Source organism: Odocoileus virginianus, chromosome 4 (assembly GCF_023699985.2).
Source record: "Odocoileus virginianus isolate 20LAN1187 ecotype Illinois chromosome 4, Ovbor_1.2, whole genome shotgun sequence".
NCBI lineage: Eukaryota > Metazoa > Chordata > Mammalia > Artiodactyla > Cervidae > Odocoileus > Odocoileus virginianus.
This window is the reverse complement of record NC_069677.1, coordinates 78,065,779-78,079,827: the sequence shown is the minus strand read 5'-3', so window position 1 is coordinate 78,079,827 and position 14,049 is coordinate 78,065,779. Positions and strand designations below refer to the sequence as shown.

Genomic DNA, 14,049 nt, shown 5'->3' with positions numbered 1-14,049 from the left:
TTTGAATCAACAGACACTAGTTATGATTGCCTACTCAGCTGCAGCAAATGATTGAATGTATCTGGGTCCCAGTTTCCTGATTTCTGAAGGAGGGCTCAGAAATTCCCAGGCAGATGGGTATAAAGGGGACGTGGGCTGGCACTCCTAAGTAACCAGCACATCTGGGTTCCTAGCACGTGACCCTAGCCCACTTGGTCCCACCCCCCCCCCCCAGGAGACATTCATGCCTTGTCCCTGATGCCAACTGTGTCATCCAGACACTCCACCAGCTTCACACTCCACCAACTCTCAGCTTCCTTAAGAGGGGCTCACGGAAGAAGTGAGTTTCCATGAATATAATGTTGCTCACAGTTTCAGATGAGGCAAGGAGGAAATAGTAATCAAGATAGACAGAGAAAGGAATCCACTGTAAGGTGACGAGCATAGGGAAGGGTAGACCAAAGAGGCTTTGGGTACCAAAGCATGTGGACGAAGATGCCTATTAATTGTAGACACAGAAATTTTGCTTTGGAACTTGTCAGTACCAGAGGGACCTCTATCCCCACTGGTTGGAAGCTGTCTTTCCTTGGCACTTTGATAGGGAAAGAAAAAAAAAAAATCACAGGAGAGAAAGCTGTGGTGGTTAGCTTCAGGAATAGAAAAAGAATGATGATGGTGTCAGAACAAGGAACGCAGATCCATCCTGAAGACGTTTGAGTCTGAGTTCCCATCACGTTGTGAGCTGACGTGCAGTGTTTTGCTCTTTGGAATTCCAGCCTCTTTGTAGAGCATTGAACTAGCCAGTGCTTGGTTGTTCCACAGAGCTAATTAATCCCAAGTTTCTGGCACCTTATATATGTGTATGTGTATATTTACTTTGCAAGTATTAAATCATTCAGGAAGAGAAGAAGCTTATCTTGTCTTTGCAGATAAATGTAAAGCCACGACATGGGAAACTCAATGCTGCTTTGCCTTCTTTGCTTTGCCATATGGATGGGGTGAAGGGAGCTGTTTCACTTCCCAGACTGAATCCATCTGTGCACAAGCCCGGGGCCTCCTTGTGAGGTGGGATCTGGCACGACTGACTTGAAGAGCAGTGCTTTGGTTCACAGGATGACTGCCTATGTGTGGCTGTTCCTGCGACAGTCCATCCCACACCTCCCAGTTACAGCATCCTGCTCCCTGACTCGAAAGCGACTGCATTCAAGGGTCAGCCCCCAAACACGAAAATGTTCCAGCAAATGCATTGCTTCACTCACACTGACAGTCCGCTGAATCCATTCCCAGAAAGTTCCATTCATTGAACATTTAACATCAAAGCTTTTTAAAGAAAATTCAAAGAAAAATATGAAGAAGACCCTTGTGTTCTAAGAAAGGAAACTTTCATTCTTTTTGCCAGTACTAAAGTGTGTAAAAGGAATAAATTATATTTAAAGGGAAATTAGAATTTCGAAGCGATGCCATCCAAAAAGTTTTTTAAAAATTTACATCATTTTTAGGCAGGATTTCTTTAATCAGGAGTGGTAACCAGGTCTTGGTAAACAGTGTCCTCAGAGGAAAGAAATAAAGAAAAGTTTTATTTGTGAGTTTGAAATAAACATCTAGGTTTCCAGACATAGTGATATGCAATGTATACAATTCTTTGATCATCCAAACAGATGCATAGCTCTCTAATAATGACTTTTTAAAGAGATCATAAGCTTTTTCATTTTGATAGCAAAAAGAATGGAATTTGTACTATATAATGAATTACTTTCAAGATGTTAATTTTGACAAATGTCACAAAAAGTAACAAATGAATAGGTTATAATAAAACCTTTATCACATATCTGAGAATTTTTGTGGCTATTTATATGTGCCTCACTTAGAAGAAATAAGGAAGCCATAAAAGTTTCAATTATTAGTAGTGATCTCAGTATACAATTACATTTTAAAATGGCTATCATTATCTGATTATGTAGAATATTTGTCAGAAATGCTTAAGTGAATGTTAGTGAGTTGTTTATCTTGTACTAATATTAGCTTTCTTTCCCCAGATGCAAAGAGTTTAGCTGAAATGCTCATGAGGTAAGAAAAAGACCTAGTATCCTAAATATCATGTTTAAAAGAGCAATTTCCAACTTGTTTTGATGATTTCTTTTTGTTTAATGACAGTCTCAATAATCCATTTTCTATCTGACATATAGTTTTCATTCTAGGAAACTGAATGTCCATGTAATGCCTAGTTGGAGTAGATACCAAGTAATGTGCTATTATGCACACTGTAGGTAGTCGTCTTATTGGCTGGGCTCTACCAACAGAATATTTCCCACTACCTGAGAATAAGGAGATACATTATAAGTATCAATAAGAAGCTTTGGTTTTTCTTCCAACAAATATGCCACCTTGAGGTCAAGCCTTCTTCCTAATGTTAGCCAGGTGAGAAGGGATCTACAAAAGGAAATGGGTTCAAATTGATGGGCTGATCAATAAAAACACTCTTTGCCCTCACTTCCCACGGCTTCTTCAGCACTCCCTCCACCAGAGCGCCCAGGAACTTCTCCTGCAGATGTCTGCTTAGCCTGGCCTCAGAGGTCACAACCTCTCATCACTGAGTTAGGAGAAAGCAGCACTATAATTGTCCCACTCATAGCTGTTGAATGATGAACAGCTAGGTGTAACTGAATAAGAGCATGTTCATAACTGTACAAAAGCCACTCCAATATTTGCACTGTCTATAGTAAAAATTTAAACCAAAAGTAATAGGAGGATAATCAGTGTCTAGGAACCAGGTAAGAAGAATGTCAGGGGAATTCTCTGACAGTCCAGAGACTGTTAGGACTGTTAGGACTCAGCACTTTCACTGCCTGAGGCCTGGGTTTGATCCCTGATGAAGAAACTAAGATCCTGCAAGGTACAACCAAAATGAAAAAAGAAAAGGAAAACATCAGGGCCCAGATGGCGACTTTGATATTGCCGTTCTAGGATGACTAATGTAGAAGATAAAAACAATGGCATATAAGGTCTCTTCCCAGCCCCTACCCCACCACAGTTGGCTTTAACTTCCTCCCTAACCTTTGCATATCAAAGTAGTACTTTCTTATCATTCACAAAGAGACCTGTCCATAGCAGTATCTCTGAAGACCTAAGACAGAGGTCGAATACCATTGGCCCATGGATTACGTTTCTCACAGACACCTTTGTTTGTCCATGCTGTGTTTTAAAACAATATGAACTGTTAGTAACAGATAGTGAAGAACTCAAGGATGCCTCTGAAATAGTTGGTGTGAACACTTAGATAAACATTGGCACCATTTGCCGAGATTGGGATGATAGATTTGGTGTATGGACCTTTTAATGTAGGGCAAAGGAAGGGGATGTTGATCAGGATGAAAGGACTTGCATGGATCATGTTGAACTGAGGATGCTTTTTAAGCTTCCAGTGAAGCTGGCAGCACCAATCTGGAGCTCAGAGTAGAGCTCAGAGATTCAAATGGCCTGTAAAATAGCTCCTTCATCTGTCTAATCCCATCACACTAGATCAAACTTGCATGAGAAGATTATGAAAAACTGTATGAAGCGTCTTGGGCCCAGGCTTTTGTGCAAGCCCGTCCTTGTTGGCTAGTGGTCACAGGGAGCGCTGCCAGACACATGTGCACTTGTGTTGAACGGATCTGACAAAACATCTGGAAAACAAGCCAGAGTCATTTGATTTATAATAATTATCTGATAAAGTAAGTTATAATGCAGTCTTACAAATATGAAATTGTTGGTGACATTTAAAAATCAAGACATTTCACACAAAACTGTGGCTTTCTAACTTCTCTTGGAAGTGCTCTGACCACACTAGACACAGTCTCAATGACCATGGCTGTCTGGACCTGCCTTTGATGCCCCCGTTAGAGTGGGTGTAATCTGCTCAGCCCAGGGGCCCCATCCCTGTCTCCAGCCCAGTCCACTTCACTAGTCTCTAGTGCCCTAGCCTGGTGCTTGCAGCTGTGTGCCCTCCCAGATAGCTTCTCGCCACTACCTTCATCATCTCCTAGACCATCGACCATGCCCAAAGCCCATGTCCCTGGGGCGGGGATGGGGGCACAGTTTCTGCATTTCCTGACAAGTGCAGCATTTATTCCATTAGTGTGAGGTGGATGTAGCTTCTCTGCTGTGTTTTCTCCCTCATGAATTCCAGGTAAGACGTCAAAAAGCATCTTCTTCCTTCTTTGTTAATACGGGCAATTACCGTGGCAGAAAGACCACCTATTGATAAGAACAGGAGTCAGTAATGATATTTTCAGGTGACAGTTGCCAACATGAAATTAGGAACATTAAAACTAGTAATTACTCCCACTTAAGATATTTAAGGTAGTTTTCTCCCAAAGGATGAAAGTGATTGAGAAGGAGGAGAATTTCCAAGCTCCTCACATAGGTGGATTTTTATGGGATTAATTTAGAAGTAAAAGCAATGAAGGAAGGGAGATATATATATAATTATGACTGATTTGTGTTGTTGTGCAGCAGAAACCAACACAGCATTGTAAAGCAATTAGCCCCCAATTAAAAAAAAAAGAAATGTTCAATAATAAATGAACCAGAGGACCAGAACATATATCTTTCATCGTGGCTCATCTCAGGGGGAAAAAGAAACGAAAAAACAATCACTCTAGGCCAAGTGCCTCTACCCAGAACTTATTTATATTTTACATAGATGTATCACAGCCTATCTGATTTTTCTCGGACAATAGCTATTGAAACCCATGTTTATGAATTAAATGGAAATAATAAATTGGTTGATAAATCAAAAAAAGCAATGCTTTTATTCTTGAAGGGTCAATTTAACCTAAGGTTGGCATGTTAACAGGTCAAGTAACAAAAGACCTTGTCCCCTGCCTGGTCAGGTTAGGGCCAACCACGTTCTAAATGTGGCCCTGGAAGTCTAGGTAGGTCAGATCGATTGGCACAGAGAAGCCTGCAGAATCGCTGTCCCCTGTCTTCACCACTTCTTTCTCTCAGAAGGTGAGGTCTGAGCAGCCTGGGGCATAGAATCACAGACTTAGGTTCTAGATGCTGCCACTGGCTAGTTTTGTGATCTGCAGGACATCCTTTTCTCTCTCTGTGCCCTGCTTCTCTCATCTAAAAACAACTGTTGGAAATAGTTCCTAGCTGTATCATTCTGTGATCTAGGTGAATGCAACATTTACTGTCCATGCACACTCCTTAAGGAAGGAGCCACATATTTGAGTGACGTCGGCTGTCACAGAGACTGCCTGGACCCCACTCTGGGGGATCCCCTCCCCCCACATGCTGCCACCTGCCGCTGCTGGTTCTCATGCCTCTGGACCTTCATCCATGTCACCCGAGCAAGTCACCTGGCAGAGGAGAGAGAAGGGAGACGTCACCCACCGTGCACAGATAGAAAGGGTTTTCCTTTTCTAGGATTAGGCAAGAAAAATGTTTTTCAAGCATACCAGCCTTCTCAAAGGTGAGACTGGGTTGCCCTAAGGCACTAAGTAACACGTAGTTAGTGTCCAGGGACCAGTATTAATAAGAAAGCTAGTTGTGAGCAGTGAAGGGTTCAGTGAGAGTTCAAGTTAGTTTAGTTTTTTCATGTTTATATGTTTATTGGTTGTCATTCAGTCACTAAGTCATGTCTGACTCTTGCAGCCCCATACACTGCAGCACGCTAGGCTCCCCTGCCCTTCACTCTCTCCTGAAGTTTGCTCAAACTCATGTCCGTTGAGTTGGTGATGCGATATAACCATCTCATCCTCTGCTGTCTCCTTCTCCTCCTGCCCTCAATCTTTCCCAGCATCAGGGTCTTTTCCAGTGAGTTGGCTCTTCATATCAGGTGGCCAAAGTATTGGAGCTTCAGCTTCAGTAACAGTGAAAATACTCACCCAGCTGTTACAATGAGAATCCTGATATCTTTACAATTACTTTATACTTATGGAAGGCTCCATATCAAATTTTTGGGAGGAAGGGAGATGCTATGCAAACATTGTCATTAGTTTGTTTTTTTTTTCCCCCCCAAAGCTTAAGGAAATATTGACTTTATGAAGTTGTGGCAATTGCACATAATTTATTGGCTGAGCCCAGAAATACCGTCCACCAGGAACCAGCTCCAGCCCTCTGTCACTTTAATCAGACAGCCAGATGGCAAATGGATGGCAGATGAATATATTTCAATAATAGCTAGCTAATATATTTAGCATGATCCCATATCATATAAAAGAGGCAATTTTGCTTCCTCCGTAAAAACATTCAGATCTTTTTTCAGATTCCAAATGAAGTTTCTTTAATTAGATTTTTTTTAAAAAAAGGTTTGCTGCTATTCTAATGACCAATTGTTATAGCTTAGGGAAATCAACCTTCATGTAACAGTAGATCATAGAATATGGCAGCACAGACTAAGATAAAGAGGCAACCTGCTTAAAAAAAAAAAAAAAAGAAGCAACCTGCTTGAGATCTAATAATCTTTTTAGATTGAGGAGGATGTTATTGACTCTAAAGTGCAGGCTTCTAGAGGTGTGACTCAGCTTCCATTGTGTCCAAGCCTTATTCATTCAACAACCTTCAACAAATATTAATAGAGCACCTACTTCAGTCACATACTGTCCCAAGTTTCAAGGCGATACAGGGGACAGAAGAGATGAAAATACCCTTTAGGAAGCTTATAGTCCATTGGCAGGGACACCTTATAAATAACTCATTCAAACACCTGCTAGGAAGTTGTAAGTGCTGAAGAGACAAAATTAAGCGGAGAATGGGGAGTTCCCACAGCAGGGTCAGCTGGCTCCTCTGAAAAGATGGACAGAGGGGGCCACTCCATGGCTTTGGGCCAGGGGAGTGTGTCCCAGCAAAGGAAACAGCAAGCGCAAAGGGAGGAGGGACAATTAGACTTTGAATCTTAAGGTTTTGGGGGCCATTTTCCCACCTTCCTGCCGCAGGGCTTGGCAGCTTGGTCCTGCGGTGAAGGGGCATTCACCTCCAGCCCTGATGGTCCATGTTCACCAAGTCCAGTCATTTTCTAAGTCCTTGTGCCAATCGCAGTGGAGCACAGTGGAGATGTCACTGGCTTCCTGTGTCAAGCAGACCCCTCACTGTTAAGTAGAGTGTGCAGATCCCTAGCTGTTCACTGAGCAGCCGCTGACTGCCTCATCACTATTCATGAGGCGCAGAAGGAACTAGCTCACACTTCTATTTTTGGTGCAAGGACAAGCTCCGGTCCCTCCTGAAGTTTCGAAACAGATCTCAGATATTCACAGAGGAGGAGTTCCCCATATGTTTTTGTGGAAATAGAGCTTATCTGACGTAACCACAGCCCCCCGAGTCCACAACGCTCTTCATTTTATACAAGGATCTGAATCTTTGCTTTAAATGCACACACAAATAAAGTGAGAACTTGGTTAAGTAAATAATTTAAAACCGTTTATAGACCACGCGAAAAATTCAGGCCAAAACGTTTGAATTTGGGCCCTGCGTTAATTAGCATGGTCTAGCTACATAACCCAGTTACTCATCTGAAGAGAGAGAAAATCTGGTTCAAGATCAAGTCCTAGGAGGGCTGCTGTGCCTTTCAAAGCGGCTGTTGCCATGGGCTGTTTTGTTTACACCCAAAGGGAGAAAGAGCCATTGTAAAATATTCAGAATATTAACATGGGCCTCTGAATGCAAACAGGTAAAGGGCTTCTTGAGTGAACTTGACCTTCAGATTATTAACATGCATCAACCACATGGTTCAAGAGTGGATGAGCCCTCATGGTCAAGGAAGAATCTGGGACTCCTGGTGAATGCTTGGTTGAAGCTAAAAGCATTTGAGATTTCAATACAGGTGCACCTTTATTGTCCCCTATTACATGTAATTAACAGCAGGTAAACCATCAAGAGTGTGCCAAGCACCACAAATCTCTCTCAAAACAGAATTTGGCAGTAAATGAGCTAGATTTAGAGACGCCATAGATTATCACATTGATTTAATCATCTGAATGGTTGCTGCTTTCTGGAGGGTATTTCAGAATATATTTTTAAATCTACTTGATTCTTATAATTCTATAAAGACTGAACAACCATTTTTCGATTGTGGGTCGCTAATTAGAGCTTTTATCAACTTTATTGTATTTTTGTCCAACATGCAGATTATTTTCTTCTTCTTTTTTTTTTTTTTTTACTATGAGCTGTAACTGAACTTGATTATACCATGCAGCTTTACTACCTATTTTCCTTTTCTTTTAGAAGACAGCTCACTCTAAGAGCAATTTTCTGGTACACAAATTTTGAGATAAATTCTTATAGTAATTGCTTTTCTTCCTCTCTTCTAAAATGTGATTGGATTCAGAAAACTAAACTATTGTCAGGAAAGCTAACAAGGTTTATGATTTGTTACTAGAGCAAAAAAAAAGTGACTCCAGGTAGAAAACAAATTTACTAGTAAAACCCCATCCAGGGAATAACCAGTACACATGTTTTCTCCCTTGCCATCTTTATAATATCTCATGTCTAATCAATGAAAATGTTGTTGATTTAAGAATGTTTCTGTATGTATATTTTGTTTGGTTTTTACACAAGAAATGGGAAATTCCAAAGTAAGTTTCTACTGACAGTTGTAGAACCAATCTCTATTGACAGTTGATATTTTCTGAACCTCACAACTGACTGTTGAAACTTAATATTAATAAATATCATTTGCATGAAGGAGAAAAAGCTATCATGTGCTCCTTTCCCTCCCCTCCCCACCAACATTCACATAATTAGATTATAAGTCTAGTTGGTGTGCCTAGTGTAACACTGAACAAATTCATTAATGTATCCCCCTTATTTTATTCCCAGTAAAAATACCCGGACTTCAGACACCTTGAGCAAGCAACAGCAAACCCTGAGGATGCATATTGACATACCCAGGGCTCAGCTCTTGATTGAAGAGAGAGACACAATGGAGACCATCGGTAAGGTGTCCTGTTTGCCGCTTTACACAGTGTGGCTGCTACAGCCATGCCCTCTCTGCCTAAACCCTGAGCCACTGAAAATACTAGATATGGGAACATCTTGAATGTTACACGAGCAAACAAGTTAGAAGGTAGACAACTGTTATTGAGAATAATAAGAACCAGCAAATATGGGGGACATGAACTTAGATAAACCACAGAGTTCACCAGAGAGAACCCCAACTCTGACCCAAGTTGGATCTTTCCTTGAGAGGCTGTCAGTGCCACTCCAAAGAACCGATATCTGTAATCAAGCAAGCCACGACAGGCTGCACACTAAGACCCCATCTTGGAAACCCAGTTTCTGAGCTCCTCCTCAACTCCACTAAGGACTTGATTAAAGAAAACGTTTAAATTCTACAAATGTCTTCACACAGGGATCTTTCTCCACCCCTTGGCACCCCATAGATATCCTGTGATGGTTTCTTTCTCATGGCTTTGGAGAAGTCCCAGTTCCTCCGTTCCATGATCACAAAACAGACACCTACAGAACTTCAGCCGCCTGTCTGCCCTGAACCCAGGAGTCTCGACTCCTTCTGGCCTTTTTCCTACTCTAAGTCAGCTATCCACACAGCCTGCCTAGATGGTTCTATTTATTCCAGAATCAGACACCTCATATTTCCATTGCTACAATGATCAGAAGAATAGCTAACACTTATTAAGAGCTCATTGGGCTTTCCTGGTGGCTCAGTGGTAAAGAATCCCCAGGTTCAATCCCTGAGCTGGGAAGATCCCCTGGAAAAGGAAATGGCAACCCACTCCAGTATTCTTGCCTGGAAAATTCCATGACCAGAGGAGCCTGGCAGGCTACAGTCCATGGGGTCACAAAAGAGTTGGACATGACTAAGCATACACAGGGAACAGGGAAATATGGACAAACAAGTCAAGCCCCTGATCTTGCCCCTAGAGTCTCCCTAAACATATGAGGCTCCCTTCCGAGGTTTACTGTTAGATCCTTCTGTCACTAGACGTGTCTGACTCTTTGCAACCCTATGGACTGTAGCCCACCAGGCTCCTCTGTCCATGGGATTCTGGAGGCAAGAATACTGGAGTGGGTTTTCATAGATAGGAGTGGAACCAGAGCAGAGCCCCCTCCTGGCCCGTTGCTTCACCTTCAATGGGTGTCACCTGCTTCCATATCAGCAAGGCTACCCCCTAGAACCCCTCGCCTTAGAAGTATGGCTGGACCACCCCCTGGTATCCATGGAAACAGACTCTGAGGCAGGTTTCCTAGGCTGCCCCTTTTCAAACTTCACTCTGCGTTTGTTCTGGAAGATGTTTGTTGGCACTCCATCCCAGGACAACCCTTCTCTGTGGTTTGACTAAAGCAACCCACCTCCTGGCACGGACCCTTGATCCCTCCTGCCAGGAAGACAGTTTTCACAAGCCAGAACCCTCCATGGCCCCTTGTCCCCACCCTGCCCCGTATTGTCTCTAATAGAAGAGCAGAAACATCTGACCTCGTGGCTCCTACATTCTGAGGCCTGGGCTGCCGTTGCTGGATTCAAGGTTGATTCAGGCATAACAGCACTTAGCACAGCTCAGTCAAGTCCAAGGTGGCCCTCGATCAAATACTGCCTTGTTGTCTGAGAACCCGTCCTGAAGTGCATGAGATTTCATCAGTTGGCTCAGATCAGGCAAGGCTCTGTGTGTGGTTTCTCCTGACCTTTCCTATAGTATATACGGAACCTATTTTATCAAACCTCGTGAATTGAGCTTTAAAACTAAGATTTCCTTAAAACAGATAGTTTACAAGGGCCTACTATATAGCACAGGCAACTCTGCTCATAACTCTGTAATTACCCTCACAGGAAAAGAATCTGAAAAGGAATGGATATATGTATACAAGTGAATCACTTTGCTGTACACCTAAAGCTAGCTATTATAAATCAACTATACTCCAAGATAAAATAAAAATTAAAATTAAGGAAAAAACCCTAAGATTTCCTTTCAAACATCGGTTCAGAAATCAAATTGTAACGCCTTTGACTTATTACAATTACGACATTTGCTAACTATTCCTCACTAGACTTAATAATTCTACCCACGGCTGTTAAAATACATCACTGGGTGGATCCTGGGAGTGGTGTGTCACCTCCCAGTAGCTGGTCACTGCGGACCCAACAGCAGAGAAAGGTCTGCCTGTCGCTTCTGTACATAGTAACGACCCCTCGCCCAAGATGCACCGTAATTGTAGCAGGATCATCCATCACCAAGAGTTGTTTACCTCCCAGGGGCGCCTGACAGTTGGTCAATGGCATTTTAAAGTTATTGGGGAAGCAGAGACGTGATGCTTTCAAACGCTCTGGGCTCTGCCTACAAGAATCCGATATGGGAGTACCATTAATTTCTAGCCAGAATGGATGGCCAACCTCAAAAACAGACAGGCACTTGAAATGCCCCATTAAAACTGCACTCCCAGCCCCGCAGGCCCTCTGTATGTTCTTATCAGGTCTGCATGCTAGAAGCCACAGCACAGTGTTAGGAATCAAAACAAAGGTAGGTGTGGGGCCTCTGATACCGGTCCAGTCATAAGACCCTGTCTCCGGGGAAAGGCAGCCCTGTTAGAGGATGGAGGGGTGGCTGCTGGGTGAGAACCCTCCCCCGTGGGACCCCCCACCAAGCTGGGTGGGACCCCGCCGAGTGGGAGCACCCCCACCCCCCAAGCTGAGTCCTGGCTCCCGTCCTAGCACCAACCTGGCTACACCACACGTTGGGTGCCACCAACCTCCTGGCAGTCCTTCCTCTGTTTTTTCTGCCAAGAAATCTTATTCTGACTTCAAGAGGTTTTCCTCTCCTGCCAGAGCCTGAGTAATTTGATTTTGTAAGGTTCGTTCTGTTCAGAGCCTTTTTTGGACACAGACGTCTAGCTGTGTTGTTTATAACTTTCCCATTACCATTCCATGTCAAGGCTGCTGCGACGTGGTCCTGGCTGACTGATAAATGCATATGAACATAACCCCAGCCCGCGGTACCTGCAAATGTATGAAAAATCCAAATACCCTAGTCAAAGTATCCCTTGAAGTCAAAAAACTCTTAGGAAAACAAGAAAATTATTACCACAACAAAGTAATGAAAATCTGAGACAGACCACCAATGACATACATCCTGAACACCTGCCCCTCCTCCCAAAGCATAAAATGCTCTGAATCCATCTGTGTCCGGGCTTCCCTAACCTTCAAATGTCTGAATGAGTAGGATCTGGGAAATCTGACAAGTGAGTCATTTTGAGAAGTCGGTTACAGAATGCAGAAGAGTCCCTGGATCTCAGGAGAAGTGGGAAGGCAAGGCATATACCCTAGAACAGCTAAAATCAAGGAATCAGGACACACAGAAGACTGGCCCTTCTCTCCCCCTCCCCCCACACATCCTGAACATTCACCATCACCCCAGGACAGACCACCGCAGAGCAGTTTTTCTTGTACCACAAACAGAGCTTATTTACAGTGGCAGCCCCATTCTCTGTGATACTAACAAGGTGGTGTCTCAGGTGAGCTTTTGACAAACGCATAAACCCCAAACTCTGTTAAATGAACAGCCACCCAATAGGCCTCCCCAGATCAATGTGTGCTTAATGAGAAGAAACCAGGAGAGAGAGGAAACCTTTCTCCACGGTCATTCTCTTTAAGACATGCTCCTTAAAGAAGGGAAACCTATTTTTTGCATCCGAGAGTCATTCTAATTCAGTGCTTGAATAGTTTTTTGTTTTTGTTGGTTGAGATGAGGTTTTTGTTGCTGTTGCTATTAACAATAAAGTGGAATCTGGGCTGGGGGGCGGTGGGAAATGGTACAGATGAACCTATTTCCAGGCCGGGAATAGAGAGGCAGGCATAAAAACAGACACGTAGGCAGAGAGTGGGGCAGGGGAGGGTGGGACAGGCTGGGAGAGCAGGATTGATATACACACACTGCCAAGTGTGAAATAGACAGCTAGTGGGAACCTGCCGCGTAGCACGGGGAGCTCAACTCTGCTCTGCGATCACCTAGAGGGGTGGGATGGGGCGATGGGACGGAGGTCCAAGAAGGAAGAGATATATGCATACATATGGCTTCACTTCACTGTACACGTCACGCTACAGCAGAAACTAACATAGCATTGTAAAGAATTTATACTTCAATAAAAATTTTAAAATTAAAAAAAAAAAATAATGCAAGTACTAAGGAGAGAGGTGGCCAGGAAGTCCCTGACTAGGGCTGACCGTGTCTGGGTTCCTGTATCTCCACTGTCCTGCAGACGATCGCTCCACAGTCCTGTTGACGGATGCTGACTTCGGAGAGGCCGCGAAGCAGAAGTCCCTGACGGTGACGCACACGGTCCATTACCAGTCCGTGTCACAGGCCACGGGGCCCTTGGTGGATGTTTCAGACGCTCGGCCAGGAACGAGTGAGTGGCTCAAACATCATCTAAACCATGTAGGTGTGGTCAGTGCTGAAAAGGCATCCGTGGTCCATCCCTATGCAGTAAAGCGTGGGGCTTCTTAACTCTGCCTAAGAAACAGATAGCTGTAATGACGTCTTTGACTGGGATGCTGAGTTTGTATTGTTTGATCTTCGCTGTCATTAAAATTGTGTCACCCGAGGGACTTCCCTCGTGGTCCAGGGGTTAAGACTTTGCATTCCAGTGCTGGGGTGCAGATTTGATTCCTGGTTCGGAGAGCTAAGATCCCACATTCCTTGTGACCAAAAATCCAAAATATAAAACAGAAGCAATATGGTAACAGACTAAACAAAAACTTTAAAAATGCTCCAAATCAAACAAAACTTTTAAAAAGTTATAACAACTAAAGCCAGTAACTCTTGGTTTACTATGAAAGTATTAGACATTTTAGGTCAACTTATTAGTATTCTTTTAAATTTAGACAACACAGGAAAGAAGAAATTGGCTAATCTTAGTGATCTTCGCTTCTGTGCCAGGGTTGGGATTAAAAGATTGATGTCATATTTTTATATTTACAACAACTCTGCGAGGTACCTACTTACACAGCAGCTCTCAGAGCCCCCGTTTTATGAGTGAGCAAACAGCCCCAAATTGTACATGCACTCTGTAGCAAAACCCAGATTGAGCTGTGGGTCTGTCTGTCCTCCAAGCTTATGCTTTCCTCCTGAACCACTG

The 14,049-nt window shown here is 43.3% G+C and overlaps 1 protein-coding gene across 1 annotated transcript in view; it reads left to right on the top strand.

Annotated features, from left to right (window-relative positions):
* Positions 1–14,049, top strand: part of DSCAM (DS cell adhesion molecule) — an 808,668-nt gene that overhangs the window by 765,715 nt on the left and 28,904 nt on the right. The window contains exons 28-30 of the mRNA XM_070466795.1: positions 2,016–2,046; positions 8,782–8,897; positions 13,171–13,320. Coding sequence (XP_070322896.1) covers positions 2,016–2,046; positions 8,782–8,897; positions 13,171–13,320 — 297 coding nt within the window. The remainder of the gene's footprint in view (positions 1–2,015; positions 2,047–8,781; positions 8,898–13,170; positions 13,321–14,049) is intronic.